The sequence below is a fragment of the Peromyscus eremicus genome, chromosome 8a (assembly GCF_949786415.1).
Source record: "Peromyscus eremicus chromosome 8a, PerEre_H2_v1, whole genome shotgun sequence".
Taxonomy (NCBI): Eukaryota; Metazoa; Chordata; class Mammalia; order Rodentia; family Cricetidae; genus Peromyscus; species Peromyscus eremicus.
The window spans coordinates 53560071-53581872 of NC_081423.1; the positions used below are offsets into that span (position 1 = coordinate 53560071).

At 45.2% G+C, this 21802-nt stretch overlaps 1 protein-coding gene across 1 annotated transcript; it reads right to left on the reverse strand.

The window, feature by feature from the left end:
- Positions 1 to 2566: 2566 nt before the first annotated feature.
- Positions 2567 to 12184, reverse strand: Pelp1 (proline, glutamate and leucine rich protein 1). Its single transcript, XM_059270658.1, has 6 exons — positions 11898 to 12184; positions 8599 to 8663; positions 8118 to 8223; positions 3740 to 3889; positions 3463 to 3534; positions 2567 to 2593 (listed from the first exon to the last, which is right to left on the reverse strand). Exons 1-6 carry the CDS (start codon positions 12144 to 12146, stop codon positions 2567 to 2569), a joined length of 669 nt encoding a protein of 222 aa, XP_059126641.1. The 5' UTR covers positions 12147 to 12184.
- Between the last annotated feature and the right edge of the window lie 9618 nt (positions 12185 to 21802).

Here is a 21802-nt window from a genome sequence, read left to right on the forward strand (position 1 = left end):
AACTCATTTGTTCCTTTCACATTGTAACAGATCTTAACACATCAACTGCATGCATCACAAATTCAAATCACAGACTTAACAAGACCTAGTTCTACAGTGAATTGTAATTCTACGCCGCCACGGTACCCACTGTGAATGGGTACCATTCTCTCATACCAGAAGTAGGGCTCGGTCACCCTGAGTTTCTAGTTCTCCCTTCCCTCCTAGTTTCTCACTGTGGGCAATCCTGATATGTGCTTTCCATAACTTCTTATGAAGACCAGCTCCCTAGATCTAGCTTGCTTGACCCAGGACCCTGATGACCTCATACCAGTAGACTGTGCAGATCTGCCACAGTGATCATCTGGGGCTCATAACTACTTCCTTTAAACTCACCAGGTACAAGGGAAACCAAGGTAGTTCTTGATCCCTGAATATCCCTGTGCCTTCTAGGTATGCCATATACTCCTACAAAGTCCCTGGAGGACAGGTAAATAACAGAACTTTTACTTCTCTAGTCACTGAAGGAATGCTCTCTACCTTGAAATTACTACTTTAAAGCATGACCTGAGCTGGCGAGACAGCTCATCCAGTCAAAGCCCAGTGACCAGAGCCCATGGTAAGAGAGATCTACTCCTAAGTTATTCTCCAACTTACCATGTGCACAAAGGGATCACACGCACATACAAATTTTCTTAAAGATCTTATTTAACCTGTTAATAAATTTACATATCCTATTCTAAAAGATTTATTTTTAATTTTTGTGTTTTTGCACATGCATGTCTCATATATGTTGATATTTTTAAAAAGTATTTATTTATTTATCTATTATGTATACTACACTGTTGCCTGCATGTATGCCTGCAGGCCAGAAGAGGGCACCAGATCTCATTACAGATGGTTGTGAGCCACCATGTGGTTGCTGGGAATTGAACTCAGGACCTCTGGAAGAACAACCTGTGCTCTTAATTAACCTCTGAGCCATCTCTCCAGCCCAATGTTGATTTTTTTTCTTTCCACCACCTAGGTTCTGGGAATCAAACCCAAGTCATCAGACTCGGTGGCAAGTGCCTTACACATTAAACTACCTTGCCAGCTCTAGTCTGTAATTTTTAAACTATTTCAAAACACTTTAACTGAAAGAGAATGTTCCTAATTCCATGCATTTTTGTTTTATGAATTTAAACCGTAACTCTGAGAAGGCTGAGGATGTAATTCAGTGGTTGGATTGAGCTCATTCCACAGCAGAAAAGAAAAAAACAAAAATCCTGTCCTGATCACTTACAACTTCTATTAGTTGTGATTAAGAGCACCCAAATGAAAATGGAAGAATCAGTACAAATATGTTCACTGAGAAATACCTGCTTTGAGACTTCACATACTGTAGGTAACTAGTTAGTGACACACACCCCTTATCCACAAGCAATATGTATCAACACCTCCAGTAGAATGTTGAAACCATAAATTCCAAATTTATATATATGTAGATAGATAGATAGATAGATAGATAGAGAGAGAGAGAGAGAGAGAGAGAGAGAGAGAGAGAGTAGGCTATTTTTTTTATGTTATAAGTAATTTCAAATCACATATATGGTAGGTTTTATGTTTAATTTGTTTTGTTGGGGTTTTTTTTGGTTGTTGTTGTTGTTTTAAAGTTTCACTGTACAGCTTAGACTAACTCCAAACTCACGATCCCCTTCCTCAGCCACCCCAGGGCAAGCACCCCCACCCCATCTGTTTTTACTAACACACTGACCTATCAAAGTTAAGTCATAAACTGGGTACAGTAAGAGCTTAACGACCTCTGATAGAAAACCACAGTGACTGTAACAACAGACCGCTCTGGAGTTGTACACAACCTTGTTCTCCTCGGCATCGAAGCTGCTCTCTGCACTGTCAGACATTACAGAGCACGCTGCTCTCTGCAGTCAGACATTACAGAGCACGCTGCTCTCTGCAGTCAGACATTACAGAGCACGCTGCTCTCTGCAGTCAGACATTACAGAGCACGCTGCTCTCTGCAGTCAGACATTACAGAGCACGCTGCTCTCTGCAGTCAGACATTACAGAGCACGCTGCTCTCTGCAGTCAGACATTACAGAGCACGGTGCTTGGGCTCAAACAACCCCTTCTTTTACTTTAGGATGAGCTCAAATGCTGTCGACTCAGGCTTGCCAAAGGGAAGCTGTAAAGCACTTCCTTTAAGTGAAAAGGCTTAAAGTTCTTAACTTAATGGGAAAGGGGAAATGCTGACATGCTGGGATCGACTGTAAGAGCAAGTCTTCTCTGAGTGAAACTGGCAAGGAAAGGCTTGGTGGCAAGCACCTTCTCCATGACGAAGCCATGCTACCATTTCTGCCTAAACAAGGGGAGCTGAAACCAGAAACACCAAAGCCAGAAATAAAGGGGGGTGCTACTAAAGTCTCTTTAGCACCATCCTTCCTGATGTTAACAGTAACACCTCTTACTGTTTCAGGAGCAGGTAGGACAGCAGTAAAATCAAGCAGAGCGTTCTAAAGATCAACAGGCAGACTAGGGAGAGAGGGTTGAGGGTGGGGCCTGGAGCGCAGCTCAGTGGGAGTGGTCATTAGAAGGGGTGGCGGTAGTAGTAGGGCTGCAGAGACGGCTCGGCTGTTACGCATACTGGTCGCTCTCGCAGAGAGGACTCTGGTTTGGTTCCCAGCACTCACATGGCAGCTCACAACCATCTGTTAACTCCAGTGCTGGAAGACTTAACACCTTCTAGCCTCTGCAGGCACCAGAGACATGTGTGGCTCATAGAGAAACACGCAAGCAAAATACTCATACACATAGCTTTTTAAAAAGTAAATCTAAATTGGGCTGGAGAGATGGCTCAGAGGATAAGAGCACTGACTGCTCTTCCAGTGCTCTTCCAGAGGTCCTGAGTTCAATTCCCAGCAACCACATGGTGGCTCACAACCATCTGTAATGAGATCTGGTGCCCTCTTCTGGCCTGCAGTCATACATGTATATATAATAAATTTTAAAAAATGTTTAAAAAAAAAAAAAAAAAAAAAAGTAAATCTAAATTTAAAAATTAATAAAAGAGGGTGTGAGAGAGCGACAGAAGAGGAAAGGAGCTTATGGGCCCTAGCATTAGACAGACAAGTCCCAAGCCCTATTCATCTTAGGCAGGTAATTTACAGCCATGTCCTCACTGTGAGGACTAAATAAGTACTCCCTGGTAGCATCATTATCCAATAGTTGTTGCGATAAGAGCTTAGAAATGGCAGGGATGGCCGGGCGGTGGTGGCGCACGCCTTTAATCCCAGCACTCGGGAGGCAGAGCCAGGCGGATCTCTGTGAGTTCGAGGCCAGCCTGGGCTACCAAGTGAGTTTCAGGAAAGGCGCAAAGCTACACAGAGAAACCTTGTCTCGAAAAACCAAAAAAAAAAAAAAAAAAAAAGAAATGGCAGGGATGGAATCTAAGTGGAGAGCTGTCACAGTTTCATAAGTACTTACTTTTAGAGAGCCACAGGCCCGAGGAAAATAGGTCACACAAGCCTTCATTCCCTCCAAAGCTGATTGCTCACACTGTGGGAAAAGCAGAAATCAGAAGAGGCCAAGCATCAACAGCCCATACACACTCTTCCGTCTCCTCCCTGGCCCCAAGGTGTCTTATCCTGAATAGTCAGTCACTATTTTCTTATTCTCACACTTCTTAAGTCCTACTCCCTAAACAGATCCTATAACATTATTTAATCCAAACAGTATAAAAACCAGAACTGCGAAGTCTCACCTCTGGTCTGAGGCCCAGCAAGGAAGTAAGAAGCCCAGGAAGGTGGTTGGTGGAGATGTCCCGGAACAGCGTGGGAAGCTGGGATGCATACCGGAGCAGATCCCTCAGGATAGCCACAGCCAGCTCCATGGTGGGTGGTGAGTCCTGGGACTAAAGCAAAGGCACCCATGCGGCAAACCTTACCCTCACTGTCACAGGAAGAGGGTCATGGGGTACAACACCACAGGGCTCTCAAGAAACACCACAGCTAATGTCAATATTACCATCACATTTACCATCAACAAGAAAGAGGTTACAAAAGGAACATACTTGTCTGTAGAAAGGACATGTTTATATTTTAGTAGCTAGTGTCTGGAAAACTGGGGATGTCCACTTGCTTAGCATGCATGAGGCAATGGGTTCCATCCCCAGAACCTCAAAAACAATAAATTACAAAAATGTATCTGCATCACAGGAAAGCTGTTTGAAGAAAAAAAGTAACAAAGCCACACCTAAAAGACCTGAGTGTTTAGATCTCAAAGGTCCTTATTTCCCACACTGCATTTCTCTGCCCCATCTCTCCAAGTGTAACTCACACCCACCCTGGAATTCATGGGGAAAAGCTACTTTGTTTCAGGACTTTTCTGGAAAATTAACAAGAACCTGAAGGGGGGAATAAAAAAATCACTTGGCATACATCTTCTAAACCAGAGGAGACTATGTGCCAACAACCCAGAGAAGATTTTTTTTTTTTTTTTTTTTGGTTTTTCGAGACAGGGTTTCTCTGTGTAGCTTTGCGCCTGTCCTGGAACTCACTCTGTAGCCCAGGCTGGCCTCGAACTCACAGAGATCCGCCTGGCTCTGCCTCCTGAGTGCTGGGATTAAAGGCGTGCGCCGCCACCACCGCCGGCCCAGAGGAGAATATTAACTAAGAAAGTATGAAGAGCCAGGCACCTGCTGTGCCTGTAGGCCTAGCTATCAAAGGAGCTAAGGCAGCAGGAGGGTGGCCTGGGTTTTAGCTTATCTCAGAAGGAATTCATTTTCCATCTTCTTCTCTTACTGATGATTTGTGAAGGCAGGAGCATGAAGTCAGAGGACACCTTTCAAGAGTCAGTTTTCCTTCCTCATGTCCAGGACTGAACTAAGGTTATCGGGCTTGGCAGCAAGTGGCTTTACCCGCTAAGCCATCTTGACAAATCCCTTCATTTTAAAAAGCAAGAACAGCTGGGCCCACGAACTACAAACAGGCCTTCAACACTGCCCAGCAATCCCACCACACTTCTCTCCAGCTAGCTTTCTCCACTGAACTTCCAAATCCCAATCCGCACCACTGTCATCCCGCATGGCCTTGCCTTCAATTTGACCGAAAAAAACTGAAGCCAAAGACCAGGACTACCTTAGCTTCCAGCTCCCAAACCTGAAAACGTAGGCATCCTCACACTTCCTTCCTGGCCTCCTCCCCTCCTCCTGGCCATACATGGCCCTGCACTGGGCTCAGTAACCTTCCTTCTCTCCCACCGACATGTGCACAGCTCAAGGTTAGAAAGTCTTTCTTTGAGCAAACACAAAACTCTACCCCCAAAGCCCAAGCACTGCCCAATTCTGGCTCCTCTGACAATCAGAATCTTGAAAGGATCTTGTATCTTCCTCACTTCTTTCCCTCTTCTCGAAGTTGCTTCTCATCCCAATCCAATCCAGCTGTGTCTTCAGCTCTTCAAAACCACTTTCATGGGGGCTGGAGAGATGGCTCAGCAGTTAAGAACACTAGCTGCTCTTCCAAAGGTCCCGAGTTCAAGTCCCAGCAACATGGTGGCTCACAACCATCTCTAATGAACTCTGTTGCCCTCTTCTGGCCTGCAGGCATACATGTAGGCAGAACACTGTATACATGGTAAATAAATAAATCTAAAAAAAAACCATTTTCACTCGTCTCATTAACTAAGATTGTAAATGACTCTGGGTCAGTCTGGTGCCACCTCTAGACTATAAACAGAGGTCACTCCCAGGAAGATAAACAGAAGTGACTCCCCTCCTGGAGTCCATCCAACCCACAATCTTACTTACTCCTCCCTCTTCCTTTGGGTTCCATCCAACCCACAATCCTGGTTATCTCGGGGCCTGCTGTGTCAGTCTCAGCCTTTTCAGTAAACTCCTCCTCCACTGACACTCAGTGTGGTAGACACTTAGCTGGCAAGGACACAGACCAAAACCCACCCCCAGCTTCACTCCTGGCTAGACAGACAACTCCCCTGGGAAAACACAGCAACAGAAGCCCTCTTCCAGGTCATGGTCACATCAAGAGGATGTTTACTGAAAAGGCTGCTCCTCAACACTCCAGGTCACACTCAGTGTTTTCCTTTATTCCCTCTGAGTCTTGACTGCCTTCCAAGGTTCTGAAGGCCACAAATCATGTTGTCATGTCTTCTCTCTCAAGCCAATCAATCAATCTGTCAAACCTACCTACCTCTATCAGCTCCACCACTACCACCTCGTGCAGGCTACTGCAAAGGTCCTCGACTCTCTCCAAGTCATCTACCTGGTCCTTCTTCTTCCAGTCCTCTCCTTACTGCTTCCTACTGCTTCCTTCTTCACCCAGAACCCAGAGGGAAAATTTCAAACAGGAAGATGTCATTCCCACCACTTCACTGTGGTGACATATTGTGTACCCCAATAAAGCTTACCTGGGGATCAGAGGACAGAGCAAATTAGACATAGAGTTCAGGCAGTGGTGGCACACACCTTTAATCCCAAGAAGTAATATGGCAGGACACAGAAAGCTATATAAGGTGTGTGGAAACAGGAACCCACTCTCTTGAGGTAAGCTAGTGGCTGGCTGTTCTGTTTCTCTGGTCTTTCAGCTTTCACCCTGATGTCTGGCTCCGGGTTGTTTATTATAAGACCTTTTAAGATTCGTGTTATACTTCGCTGTCACCACTACGGTTTGCACAGCCTCCAAGTTACATCTACTGGATTCTTCATCCCCAACACAATAGTGCTAAGGCAGCATATTTCACTGACTGAGTCAGAAAGAGACCAGTTACCACAGGAGCAGATCTGTTACAGAGGAAAGCTCGGCACACACACACACACTCACTCATTCCCACCCCCAGATCCCACTGATACCATCCACCATGTTATAATGGAGCAAGCAGGTCCTCAAGAGATGGTTCTCCTTCAACTTGCCATAGTCCAGCTTCTAGAACCATGATTCAGATAAACCTGTTCTATATCTCAATCTGTTGCATTGTGTTATAGCAGCAAGAAATCTACTTAGAACTTCTAATAAACTGCCACCACTCAGAGAATAAAGGCCAAACTCCTTATAAAATAAAAGCCTATGGCTGAAGCCAGGTGGTGGCGCACGCCTTTAATCCCAGCACTAGGGAGGCAGAGGCAGGCGATCTCTGTGAGTTCAAGGCCAGCCTGGTCTACAAAGCGAGTTCCAGGCCAGGCTCCAAAGCTACACAGAAAAACCCTGTCTCAAAAAACAAAAAACAAAAAAAAACAAGCCCATGGCTGGTTCTCCTACATCTCCCTCCCCAATTGCATCTCAAACCCACCAACTTGCCATGGTTACCATTCTTCAAATGATCAACTTCCTCTTCTATAGAGCTTTTACACTCTTAGAACACTGTGTCGCCCAATTAACTACTGATCAGAACAGAAAAGCACTGGTAAACTTCTGGCCCTATCCCTAAATCCACACCACCCTAGGTGGGCGTCAGATTCCCAGTCTACATTCTCAGAGAACTAGTCTTTACTGTAATAGGTGTTCCTTCACAGTCAGCTGTATCAGTCTCAGTTCAAGTGACTTCTGTTAAACTAGAAATCTGCAAACTGTGCCGTTTGAGGATATGACTTTACATGGCCCATAAGCTAAGAATTGTTTCCATTTTTACAGGACTGAAACACAGAATTTAACAGAAACTCCATGGCTAAACTGCTATCTGCAAACTACTGGTTTATAAAAAATATCCCAGTCCCTATATAGACTTAAGAGCCATCCAAGTGGAGTCCAAGAACCTCTTACCCTAAGCTTAACACACAACTTGCTTACACGGTAACTAAGTGCAAAGGGCACAGGGGTGTTAGGGAGAGAGGTTAAAATGTTATAAGGGTAACAAAGCCACAGGCGGGAACACACATAAGGACTTACAGAAAACGGCAGAGGTGTCACTCCTTAGGAAAGGAAACGGTGACACTGAGAGTTGCGGTGTGCGAAAAGGCAAACAGGTAAAGTAAACTCTCAGATTCGGAGGTTTAGAAAGATCTCTAGTTGAAGCTTAATCTCCTCTGTCCACAAAGCGGGAAACTGTTTTCACTCATTCTGTCCCCAGAGCTAATGTCCAAACACACCTGACCCATCCTGGGGGCAGAACCGAGGGGAGCAGATCCTTACCTGCAACACCTGCTGAATGCTCCGAAGCCAGGAGACACAGTGCTGCTGGAACAGCTCCGTGGGGCTCTCCCCTACCAGCAAGGACAGCAGACACAGGCCTTCAAACCTTCCAAACGAGACAGTGATGAGGAGGTGGAGGCCAGACTGCAGAGTAACCTACTGACTGTTCTTTTATTCTTGTGGGGCTGTAGTAAGACTCCATGCCCAGATCTCCTGTGGTTTCTCTCTCCTGAGACACAGGGAGGACTCAGGCTGAGGTAGAGTATCAGGCAAAGAAGGAAGCAGAGCTAATCTCAGTGGGGACCAGGAGATGGAAATGGTGAGTTTAATTCAAGTGAGCTCACAGAAGGAAACTCTCCACAGCTCTTGGAATGGGAAAAAGCTCTTGAATCCATGGGGTGGGGACAAAGGATACATAAATACACACTCAACCCACTTCCCACAGGTACACCATCCTGAAGAAAGAGGGTTAAAGACTTACCGAGTTTTGATGGAACCAAGATGTGCATTACTGAGATTCACCAAAGCCCCAAGAGCTGAAAGATTCTAGAAGTGGAGGAAAACAGGAGTCAATCAGGCAAAGGCCACTAAAGATGCTGAAGAGATTCTCCAACCCCTTCACTGTCCCTGCACCTAAGAAGGTTTTCTGAAGGTGCACTTCCTGAGTCCAAAAAGGCCATCAGCCTGTGTCACAGCTGTCTGTCCTTCAGCCTGTTTCAAGTTCTATCTTGTCTGACGACCTCCCTCATCTCCCACACAAAAAAGAAAACACAAAAACACAGAGCTAAAAGAGGACAGCCCAGGACTGGAGAGATGGCTCAGAGGTTATGAGCACTGGCTGCTCTTCCAGAGGACTCAAGTTCAATTCCCAGCACCCACATGGCAGCTCACAACTGTCTGTGACTCCAGTTCCAGGGGATCCAACACCCTCACACAGACATACATGCAGGCAAAATACCAATGCACGAGAGAACAGCCTAACTCATCTACTAGATTTCCACAATAAGGCCACCACCAGCGCCTGGCTCGTCCTTTCTAATTCCACATTACATTAGTCAGAAGAAGGCACAGCTGGATAAATAAACAAGATCCCAGGACCGTCTACATGGCTCAACAAGCCTGACAACCGGTATTTGACTCCCAGAACCTACATGGCAGGAGAACCAACTCCCAAAGTTGTCCTCTGACCTCCACATGAGGACCATGGCATGCATACATCCATACACACACAAAATTAATGTGTTTAACTTTTATATTGAAAAAAAAAAAAGTCCCTACTCAGGTGGGAGAAATTGTTCATTAATTTATTCAGTACATGTTTAATAGTATGCTTAATGTTTACTTTAAGAGAAACACTGTTTTTAGGTGCTGGGTAGCTTATTTCCTAGGTGGAAGAAAGTGTAAATAAGAAATTCATAAGGTAAACATGGCTGAACACTCACAATTAGAAGATCCAAAATGCTCCAAATCCAAAACATTGAGCTCTGAGGACCTGTCACAAGTGGAAACTCCACACCTGACCTTACATCAAAGTACAGGTGAAGCCTGGCTTGGTGGCGCACACCTTAAATCCCAGTACATGGGAGGTGAGTCTGAGTTTGAGGCCAGCCTGATCTATAGAGCTAGTTCCAGAACAGCCAGGGCTACAGAGAGAAACCCTGTCTCAAAAACAAACAAAACAAAACAAAAACCCACAGATGAAGCCTGTGGCACACACCTTTAATCCCATGAGTACCAGGGAGGAAAAAAGGCAGGTAGATCTCTGAGTTCAAGGCCAACCTGGTCTACAGAGCAAGACCTAGGCAACCCAGAAATGCCTTAACAAAAGCTGGAGAGACGGCTCAGTGGTTAAGAGCACTTCAAGAGGACACAGGTTCAAATGCTAGCACCCATGTAGTGGTTCACAACCATCTGCAACTCCAGTTCCAGGGGATCCAATGCCCTTCTGATCTCCATGGGACCAATACACATGTAGTGCACACACAAACATGCAGGCAAACATCACTCTCACACACACGCACGCACGCATGCACGCACGCACTCACACACGCATGAAATAAAATCTAAAAACAAAAAGAAAAAATTAAAAAAAAAAAAACCCACAGGTACATATTTAATCAGGATTTGCCAGGGGAAACAAAAAGACCCACTCAATTCCGTTAGCCATGATGCAGCTCCAACCCCTACACACAAAGGGTAATAAAATGCATCTTCAAAGACCAGACTGGCCAACAGCTACTTTCCCATAATGCCTCACATACGGCTAAGCCCTGCGTGCATTTCTCACTATAGATTGCTCTTCCTTCTCTCTGCTCTGTGGTGTGTGTGTGTGTGTGTAAGAGAGAGAAACAGGTAACACCAGTAAGACTAAAGCAGCACAAGCAGGTTCCCATAGCCCAGGTGACAGCCACAGCGCCTCAGCAGGAACAGTAAAGATGACATTAACATTAGAGAAAATGTCTCCGCTGACAACAATCCGGGGAACATGTGTGTAGGGCTCACTGAAGGACTAGTCAGTGTACATCTATAACAGAACAAAAACAGGTGACTGGTAAAATGAGAGGGATTTCTAAAACAAACAAACAAACAACAATGTTAATGGGGCAGACAACTGGAGTATTCCAAACAATCACCCAACTGAGGTCTGAAGAGAGAGTGGCAGATAAAAGCACTTACCACACAATCCTGTCTACCTGAGCTTGGTCCCCAGAACCCTGCCATAATAGCAGTATAAGATCTGCAATCCTAGTATCCCCTATCGAGAAACAGGAGGTAAAAGCATCCACAGAAGCTCCTGGGCTAGCTAGCCTGGCTTACACCATTGCCAAGAGACCTAGTCGAGTGACAGGAACTTGAGGACCTGACCACTGTCCTAGGACTCTGACCTGTACAATGTGCTACCCTTGTCCATACCCATCAACATCAACAACCACACAAAGCTGAGCAAGACAGCATTTGCCTTTAATCCCAGCAATCCCAGGCACCGGAAGTTAAGAGCTCAACAAGTTCCAGACCAGTCAGGACCACACAGTGAGACTTGTCTCCAAAAGAAAACAAGGCAGAACTTCACAGACTGCTTATGGAAGTGTGTAAGAAACCACATACTGGGGATGACACTCGGGTTTCCAGCTTGCAGGACTGAATGCATGTGAATTTTTTGTGCACAGGCTCCTAACCAGGTCTACAACGTTGTCCACTGCCTGCCTACCTACCTCTCCTGCCTCAACTCTACCTACTCCCCTTCCTTCAATATCTAAACCCCTACCACCCTAAACAATGCCCGTATTTTCCGTTCCTTCGTGGAAATCTCAATACTCTATCCCGGGTTAGGGGCTTCATTCCTGATTCAATTTTGTGTTACAGCATTTTGTCTGCATTGCCATCATGGCTGCTACTGAAGCGTCTAATGGAGGATTAGGTCCTCAGCTAAGAGCTAGTAAATATCTGGGTTCAGTTACCCCAGGGAAAACACTCCCCAAAAAAGTTTCGCCAAGAGAAAAATGCTGAAAAGCATTCAGCTAGTTAAGTGACCTGACATGGAACTGAGTCCTTTCATTTCTTTGTGCCTATCAATGACCTACCAAACAGGGCCTAATTTTTCCCTGGGGAAACGGCAGATAATGAAATACGTGAATCCCGTCCCGAATGGTAAATGAGAACTACTCTCCACCCGCGGCTCTGCTCTCCTCAAGCTCACAGCTGCAGCTTCAGGGAGGCGTGATAACAGTCCTGGCGGCCTCACCAGCCTTCCCACGATGACCGCGCGAGCTGCAGACTTACCTGAGCCCCACCCACTGTCCCATGCAGCCGCAATAAGCACATGAGCCCGGGCAAATGTGGGGCCCAGTGGACTGGGGGATGCACAGGGGCAACGGGGGACCCCGTCCGCGGCTGTAACAACCCAGAAACGCTCTCCAACAGCAGCAGACGCAGACGCGGGCCCGACCCCACCGTAGAGAGACCCCCAGTCCCGCCAGGAGCCCCAGCCGGGGAGCCCGCGGAGGGCCCACTAAGAACGGCCGCCGCCATCTTCCCAGGCTCGAGCAGTGGCGTAGCGTGATGACGCAAACACAAGCGCGACGCACGCCCCTCGGGGAGGGGTCTTGAGGAGGGGGCTGCGACCGCGCGCGCGGGATGAATGGGGGCTGACGCCCTTGCAGCAGGAGGGAGCATGCGCAATGTGGGCGGTGCCGGCGCCGAGGCGGCTAGGGAGCCGCTTGCCCGGGGCCAGGCGCTGTAGGGCGGGGCGGAGGCGGTGCTCCGCCGGCCAGACACGTGGTCAGCAGGAAAGGCGCGGGAGTCTGAAAGATTTCAATCCCGTCTGGCTTCTGGTCTCCGTCTCCCTAGGGCTCAGGAATCCTATCCAAAGAGCGAGCGCCCAAGTCTGAAATCGGGAACTTTCTAAACTGCATTTCCAACAACGGAAAAACAAGTCAGACAGTGCACATGCCATGGAGAAAAAAGGGAAGTGCCATTCCGTCCCCAAGGCACTCCCACAGTAATTTGTGTACTTACGTTAGTCTATACGCAAACATACAGTTTGTTTTTGCAAGAGTAGGGTTTGCCCTTGGCTTTTTACACTCACATAGTGTGGGCCTCTGTAAGTTATGGGACCGTTAGTTTCATTGGCTGTGCCATGATTTAATCATTGCATCCTTGAATACTTAGCTGCTGCCCCAAGTTTCTCTAATACAATAGCCAACACCTTAATAACTGCACTTAAGTAATGGTTAGATTCAGATTCAATATCCATATATGTTCTCAGTTTCCTATCCAATTCTCAAGTCCCGAGATTCTGCTTGCTAAATACATTAGCTTGGGCGGAGGGTGTAACTCAGTGGTAGAGTGTTTACTTAATATGAGGGAGTCCCTCTGTTCAATCCCAAGCACCAGTTAAAACAACAAAAAGCATATATGTATACACACACACACACACACACACACACACACACACCTCACACACTCCAAACGGGATTATTTTTTTTTCCACTTCCGATTTCTAACACCACCCTTGTCTGTATCATCACCCTCTCTCCTGACCGCTTAGAACCTTTTCAAAGGCCTCTTCATTATCTTCTCTCCCTCTGTAATAATCACTCCACACAGTAACCGAATTAGGCTTTTCTAACACGAATCAGTTACTTTTTTTGTTGTTGCTTTTTGACAGGCTGGCATCAAGATTGTGGCAATCTTCCTGCCTCAGGCTCACAAGTTCAAGTGCTGGCATTATAGGTGTGAGCCATCACAGCTTACTACAAATTGGTTCTTGTCATTCCCTGCTTAGAGCCCTTCAGTGGGTCCTAAATATCCTTAAGAAGAAGAAAATTCTCTTTTCTTACACATACTAGAATCTATATGATCTGACCTCAACATACACAAGCATCATTTCTCGCTTCTTCCTCTGGTCTTTTGTGACTATTTTTGGGGTAGGGAGATGCTTGTTTTTGTTGTCTTCCCCTAGTCTTGAGCTAAACTAGCCTTTTTTTTTTTTCCCATTCTCCAGCAATGTCTATTCCCATTTCAGGGCTTTTGCACAGACTTCCAATTCTGCTGTGTGTAGGGGCCCACAGAGGCTCCCTAGTAAGGCGTTACTCAAGGTGAACTGGCCCTACCTCTTTTCTTAAAAACAGTATATATTAAATTTATAACACAATAGGTTTCATTACCACTTACAGATTATATTTTGGGGGTGCTTTGAGACAAGGTCTCTTCAAGTAGGCTGGCCTCAAACTTGTAGCAATTGATGAACCAGCCGACTCCATTTTAAGATTAGAAGCCATTTTATTATAAGGTCAAAATAAGTTCATTCCTGTTTTCTGTAAAATGTGGGTTTAACCATGTCTTGACCCATATTCCGGAATTTGACTTGTTCCACACCCTAATACTCTAACCTCCGCCCTGATAAGATGTTCTGCCAAGTTCTTATGTCACCAAAAAACCTTGAAACCCCCCTAGCCTTGCAGTTTAGGAGTGAAAATAGGCCCTACTTTCTCCTGTGTCTGATGCTGTTTTCTCAAACCCCACTTTAGGGAGGTATCCTGACAGAAAATAAAGCTTGCTTAATTCAACTAAAAGAATTTGGCGGGTTTCAACCTCCTGAATGCTTAAGGGAAGTTCCTTGTCTGTGTATCCTGCATAATGGGTGTTAACAGCTTAGATGCAAGATTGTAAAACATCAGTAGCGAACTTCTGCCCTCCGGGGTTCTCCCATTGTGCTGTAAGCCTGTATTTAAGACCTCCTCCCCCCTTCAATAAACAGCATTCAGCATTAAGAAAAAAAAAAAAAAAAGACTTAAAAAAAAAAAAAGAGAGAATTTGGGTAGGGCTGGAGTCAGAGGTTAAGAGCACTGCTTGCTCTTCCAAAGGTCCTGAGTTCAATTCCCAGCAACCACAACCATCTGTAATGAGATCTGGTGCCCTCTTCTGGCCTGCAGGGATATGTGCAGACAGAACACTGTTTACATAATAAATAAATCTTTAAAAAAAAAAAAAGAATTTGGGGTAATGGTCTTTACTCTCACTTGGTGGGATTACCACAATCTTCCTGCTTCTGCTTCTTGAAGACTGGTATTAAAGGCAATCATCGTCCTCACCACACCTAGTTCTTCATTGTGCTCCCCCCATTCCCCACAACTCCTCAAGCAGGGTCTCACTATAAATCTTAGTCTAGACTCAAACCAGCATCCTTCGTCCTCACCTTCCAAGTTGTGGGATTACAAGCATTTACCACCACACCCAGGTCTCATGATCACATTTCCATAGATGTAAATAATGTACTGTGGTTATATTTACATCTCCTATCATCTCATCTTGTCCATCGCTTCCCCTTCCCTACACACTGGTCCCCTTTCTCCTCCCAATTACTACGCTGACTTTCATGTTTTTAAAAAGAAAAAAAATTAGATTCTACATATTCAAGAACATGTGATCTTTATGTTCTGAATCTGGCTTATTTCACATAACATGAGTGATCGCCAGTCTTCATATTCCTACGTGTGATATGATTTTGTTCTTCATCCTGGCCGAATATACTTCATTCTGAATATGTGCTTAATTTTCTTTATCTGTTCTTACTTGATGAGCACCTAGATGCCACGGCTTAGCTATTGTGAGCAGCGCCATGGTGAGCACGGGGTCCAGGCACCCCTTTACTTCTTCTGCCTTTGCTTCATCGGTGTGTGCTCAGGAGTGCCATAGCTGAACCCCTTAATAGTCCTGCTGTTACCTTCTGAAAAGCCTTTGTATGGATTTCAGTAATGGCTGGACTAATTTACACTCCTTACCAGCAGTGTGTCAGAGTACACTTATATATCCTTCCCCTCCTCATTAGCATGTGTTGTTTTCCTGATAATAACTATTTTGACTGGGGTGAAATACATCTTCACTGTAGTAGGGTTTTGATATTTTGGTTTTGGTGGTGGTGGTGGTAGTGTGTGTGTGTGTGTGTGTGTGTGTGTGTGTGTGTGAGAGAGAGAGAGAGAGAGAGAGAGAGAGAGAGAGAGAGAGAGAGAGAAATTCACATAGCACAAGCTAGCCTTGAACTTCCTATAGCTGAGGATGACCTTGGTCCTCTGTCTCTATTTCCTCAGTGATGAAATTATAGGCACTCAGGACACCACTTCTAACTTTCAGTCTGTGTTACCTTAGCAGCTCAAGAGGTTGAACATTTATTTGTATGTTTATTTGCCATTGAGAACTGTCTGTTCAGCTTTGGGTTCTTTTTTTTTTTTTTTCTTTTTTGTAAGCTTTTGATTATTTATTTATTTATTTATTTATTTATTTATTTATTTATTTTTGGTTTTTTCGAGACAGGGTTTGAAACTCTGCCTCCCAAGTGCTGGGATTAAAGGTGTGTGCCCTCCTTCCTTCCTTCCTTTAAGACCTCCTTGCCGGGCAGTGGTGGCGCATGCCTTTAATCCCAGCACTCGGGAGGCAGAGGCAGGTGGATCTCTGTGAGTTCAAGGCCAGCCTGGGCTACAGAGTGAGTTCCAGGACAGGCGCAAAGCTACACAGAGAAACCCTGTCTCAAAAACAAAAAAGAGAGAGAGAGAGAGAGAGAGAGAGAGAGAGAGAGAGAGAGAGAGAGACCTCCTCACTGTGTAGCCCTGGCTGGCCTGGAACTTGCTCTGTAGACTAGGCTAGCCTCTAACTCACAGAGATTCACCAGCCCCTGCCTCCCAAATGCTGGATTAAAGGTGTGTGTCACCATACCTGGCTGTGCCGAAGTATTGTAATTTGATAAAATCACTTTGTCACGTATTTTTTGTCTTGTTGTTATGTGTGGTGCATGTTCGTGTGTGTTCAGGTATAGTATCTACCAGCTCACAGAGGCCAGAGCAGGCATCCTCCTCACCTTACTCCATTCCAGCAGGGCTTCTCCTGGACCCTGGAATTAACTCCATTTCTCCCCTCCAACACACACCCAACACACAAGTCTGGTATCGTGAGACCCAGTGATTCTCCTGTCCCCACAACCCTACTATGTGAAAGACGACACCCAGCTTGGATGGTGGAATTGAACTCAGATCCTTATGATTGTCCAGCAAGTGCTCTTAGCTGTTGAACCATCACTCCAAACTTTTATTTAAAGATTTGTTTATTTTATGTGCATGAGTGTTTTGCCTGCATGTATGTCTATACATTACATGCATACCTGGTGCCCACAGAGGTCAGAAGATCAAATCCTGTGGAACTGTAATTACAGATGGGTTTGAGCCATTATACGTGGACTGGGATCTGAACCTAGGTCCTCTAGAAGAACAACAAGTGCTCTTAACTGCTGAGCCATCTCCCAGTTCCATTCCCTTTTTGAGACAGGAGTCTCATGTAGCGCAGGTTGGCCTTGAACTCACTGTATAGCCAAGGAGCACGTTGAAGTCCTGATCTTCCTCCCTCACCCTTACAAGTGCTGGCTGGGTTTAAGGGCATGAATTCCCCACCCCCATGCCTGGCACCGTTTGTCAGCTCTCATTCTTGCTAACCTGTTGGAGTTATATTCGGAAAGTCCTTGCCTGTATTTAATAGTAACTTGAAGTATTTGCCTATATTTTTCTCTGGTAGTTTTGGTTTTTTGTTTTGTTTTTGTTTTTGGTTTTGGTTTTTTGAGACAGAGTTTCTTTGTGTAACAGTCCTGGCTATCCTGGAACTTGCTCTGTAGACCAGGCTGGCTTGGAACTCACTGAGATCTGCCTGCCTCTGCCTCCCAAGTGCTGGGATTAAAGGCGTGCGCCACCTCTGCCCAGCAGTTTTGGTATATTTTGAATTGATTTTTATTCAGGGTGAGAGATAGGGATCTAGTTTCGATTTTCTACATATAGTGTATGTAGGTATCTACATATAGATATATGTATCTACTGAGAGGTCTAGATTTCTCCCATTTCAGTTTTTTAAAAGCAAACAAGTTTGTTGATGTGTTTTTTTTTTTTTTTTCTGATAAAGGGCCATTAGTCAACACCGCCCCTGACAGTGGAGACGAGGAGGGAAGCAAGTACGAGGCCTGAGCCAGCCCCCACAGTATCACGAGACAGTCACCAAAAAAAGGACAGTTCCTGTAACCCCCTGAAACAGGCTCAGACTTGCCCCAGTATGCCCAATGACGGGGAAAAAAAACTAAAACCTCTGCCAATCAAAAATATATTAATGTAACTGCTGCTAGTTTAACCGAGCATGTTTTAGATGACCTAACTGTTCCTGAAATTCCCCTAGCTATGCTTAAAATGACATGCACGCCTTTGTTCTGGGGCGCCATTTGTACAAGTGGTGGACCTCGAATGCCAAAATGTTCTGTAGAGTAAACACTCTTTGTCTTCGCACACTATTTGAGTCTGGGGTCTCCCTTCAGCGAGTCTCAGACCCTCACACTAAATATAAATATCCAGTTCTCCCAGTACTGTTTGTGAAAAAGGCTCTTTCTCCAATGTATCAAGTGGACTTTCTTTTTTATTTTAATTATTACTTATTTTTTTATTTTTAACTCAGTGTGTGTGTGTGTGTGTGTGTGTGTGTGTGTGTGTGTGTGTGTGTCCTGGAGAGGGCAGAGAGAAGTGCCCTGGGAGGGCAGAGGTCCCTGAAGCTGGAGTTATAGGCATTGTGAGGCAACCAACAGGGGTGCTAAGAATTGAACTTGAGTCTTCTGCCAAAGCAGTGTGTGTTCTTAACCTCTGAGCTGTCTCTCCAGCATCCATGTGCATTTTCTGTAACTCACATCAAACATATTTACATCTGGTGGTGCGTGCCTGTGGTCTCTGCAGCTTGGGAGACTGAGGTGGGAGGGCCACTTTTGCCCACCACTTGAAGGCCAACCAGGGGAACATAGTGTGACTCTGTCTCCAGAAAGGAAGAAAAGAGGAAGTGGGGGAGGGGAGGAAGAGCTAACTAACTTTCTAATTGATTGACACTCTCTAGTGTTTAAAATACAAATTCACAAGGAACAGAACTTAAGAAATGTATGTATGTATGTATGTTTGTATGTTTGTATGTATGGCTGCATACAGGGGATTTATGAGAATGGCTTACAGGCTATGGTCCAGCCAGTCCAACAATGGCTGTCTACCAATGGAAGGTCCAAGACTCCAGCAGGGATTGAAGGTGTATCTTTCTACCCCAAAAGATCCAGATTGAAAGTGGGTCTTCCCACTTCAAATGATCAATTTAATTAAGAAAAAAATCCCTCACAGGTGTGCCCAGCCTCTTGCGTTTTAATTAATTCCAGATGTAGTCAAGTTGACAAACAAGCACAGGCACCACAGTGGTGTACGCCTTTAAAGCCAGCACTCTGGAGGGCAGAGGCAGGAGGATCTCTGAATTCAAAAGTACATAGTGAGACCTTGTCTAAAAAAGCCCACAGAGTGGTCTAACTTGACACCTAAGCCACAAGAGGGAGCCCATGTTCAACACTACCTGGATGGCCAGGAGCCAGAAGCTGGATGACCCAGTAACCTAGGATAAAACCAGACACAACTGACCAAAAAAAAGGTCAATGAAATGATTCCTAATGACATTCTGCTGTACTCAGCACAATCATCATCAGAGAGGCTTCCTCTGGCAGCTGATGGGAGCAGATGTACAGACCCAAATATTAGGTAGAGTTTAGGGAACCCTGTGGAAGAGGGAGAAGGATTGTAAGAACCAGAGGGGTCGAGGGCACCACGAGAACACAGCCCACAGAATCAACTCAGCAGGGCTCATGGGGCTCACAGAGACTGAAGCAGGGGCTCACAGAGCCTGCATGGGTCTGCCCTAGGTCCTCTGAATACATGCTATGTTGTTTAGGTTGGGATTTTTAATGGGATGCCCAACATGGGTAGTGGGGGTGTCTCTGACTCTTTTGCCTGCTCTTGGGACCCTTTTCCTCCTACTGGGTTGCCTCGCCCAGCCTTGACATGAGGGTTTATGCCTAGTCTTACTGCATCTTCTTGTGCTATGTTTGGTGATATCACTGGGAGACCTGCTCTTTTCTGAAGGGAAATGGAGGAGTGGATCTGAGAGAGAGGGGAGGTGGGGAGATGAGGAAGGGAGAGGGAGGAGGCTGGGGGCAAAATGTATTGTATGAAAAATGAATAATTTTTTAAAAAGCCCACAAACACGATGAAAGGATTCTTACCTTCTTCACTGTCTGGTTCCCATCTCTTAAGACTATGTCTGGTACATGAAAAGTGTTCTAGAGTCTGAAGAGATTGCACAGTGGTTAAGACCACCGGTTGCTGGCAGAGGGCCCAGTTTGTTTCCAAGCAGCAAGATGGCAGCTCACAACTGTCTGTGACTCTAATTCCAGGGGATGCCCTCTTCTGGCTTCCACAGTCACTGAGAGCAGGTGGTACACAAACATTCAGGCAAAACATTCATACGCATAAAATAAAAATAAATACATCTTTTTTTTAATTTTTATTTAATTTATTTATTTATTTAGGTTTTTTGAGACAGGGTTTCTCTGTAGCTTTGGAACCTGTCCTGAAACTCACTCTGTAGACCAGGCTGGCCTCGAACTCACAGAGATCCACCTGGCTCTGCCTCCCGAGTGCTGGGATTAAAGGTGTGTACCACCACCACCACCACCACCACCACCACCACCACCACCACCAGGCTAAATCTCTATTTTTTAAAATGTTCAATTAATATTAAATAGCTGGATGGCAGTGTTGGCACACACTTTTAATCCTAGCACTCAGGAGACAGAGGCAGGTAGATCTCTGTGCGTTCAAGGCCAGCCTGGTGAGTTCCAAGACAGCTAGGGCTATTACACAGGAAAACCCTGTCTCAAAAAAAAAACAAAACCAAAACCAAAAAAAAAAATTATCAATCTGAATGATAACAATGATCATCTTTCAACCTTTCTCTCAGTAATTATTGACATAGAATAAGTCTCATGTGTTTAGTGGATAGCATTTACATTTCTTTCTCCTCAGAACGGTTTCACCATTAGGAAACCTCACTGTATTAGTTACTTTTCCATTGCTGTGATTAAAAACACCACAACCAAGGCGACTTATAGAAGGAAGCATCCATTTGGGCTTGTGGTTCCAGAGGCCTGGAGTCCATCATGGTGGGGAGAAGACCTGAAGCAAGAACAGAGCTCACATGTACGACCCCCACACAGGAGCCAGAGAACACACCTGTCTTTTAAAACCCTCAAATCCCACCCATTGACACACTTCCTCCAAATAGGCCCCACCTCCCAATCCTTCCCAAACAGTTCTGACTGCTGGGGACAAAGTATTCAAACATATGAGCCTACAGGGGGCCATTTTCATTCAAACCACCACACTAGCCTCAGACTCACAACTCTCTGGCCTCTGTCTCCTGAGATCTGGGATTACAGGCATTTATGCCACTACACCTAGCTGCTTCTTCTTCTTCTTCTTCTTCTTCTTCTTCTTCTTCTTCTTCTTCTTCTTCTTTTTCCGAGACAGGGTTTCTCTGTAGCTTTGGAGCCTGTCCTGGAACTCACTCTGTAGAACAGACTGGCCTCAAACTCACAGAGATCTGCCTGCCTCTGCCTCCTGAGTGCTGGGATTAAAGGCGTGCACTACCACTGCCCGGCAAAACCTAGCTTATGTGTTATCTTCTCATGTTTAACCTATTTGGTTGTTTGTCTCTATTTGACTATTTCATCAGCACTGGGGAGGCAGAGCCAGGTGGATCTCTGTGAGTTTGAGGCCAGTCTGTTCTACAGAGTGAGTTCCAGGACAGGCTCCAAAGCTACAGAGAAACCCTGTCTCGAAAAACCAAAATAAATAAATAAATAAATAAATGAATGAATGAATGAATGAATAAATAAATAAATAAATAAAATAGATAGATAAATAAATAAATAAGCAAATAAATAAATAAATAAATAAATAAATAAATAAATAAATAAATAAATAAATGGCACATAATTGTACTGGCCCTGTGGTTTTACCTTGCCGGCCTCAGTCCTATCCAATGGACCCCAGGAACCACCCTGTGACCTCATTTTACTGAAAAGAAGAAAAGACAGAGAGACCTTCAGAAACTCTATTAAGGGGCTGGTGAGGTGGCTCAGTGGTTAAGAGCACTGGCTGCTCTTCTAGAGGTCTTGAGTTCAATTCCCAGCAACCACATGGTGGCTCACAACCATCTATAATAAGATCTGGTGCCCTCGTCTGGCATGCAGACAGAACACTGTATACATAATCAGTAAATACATCTTTATAGAAACTCTTTTA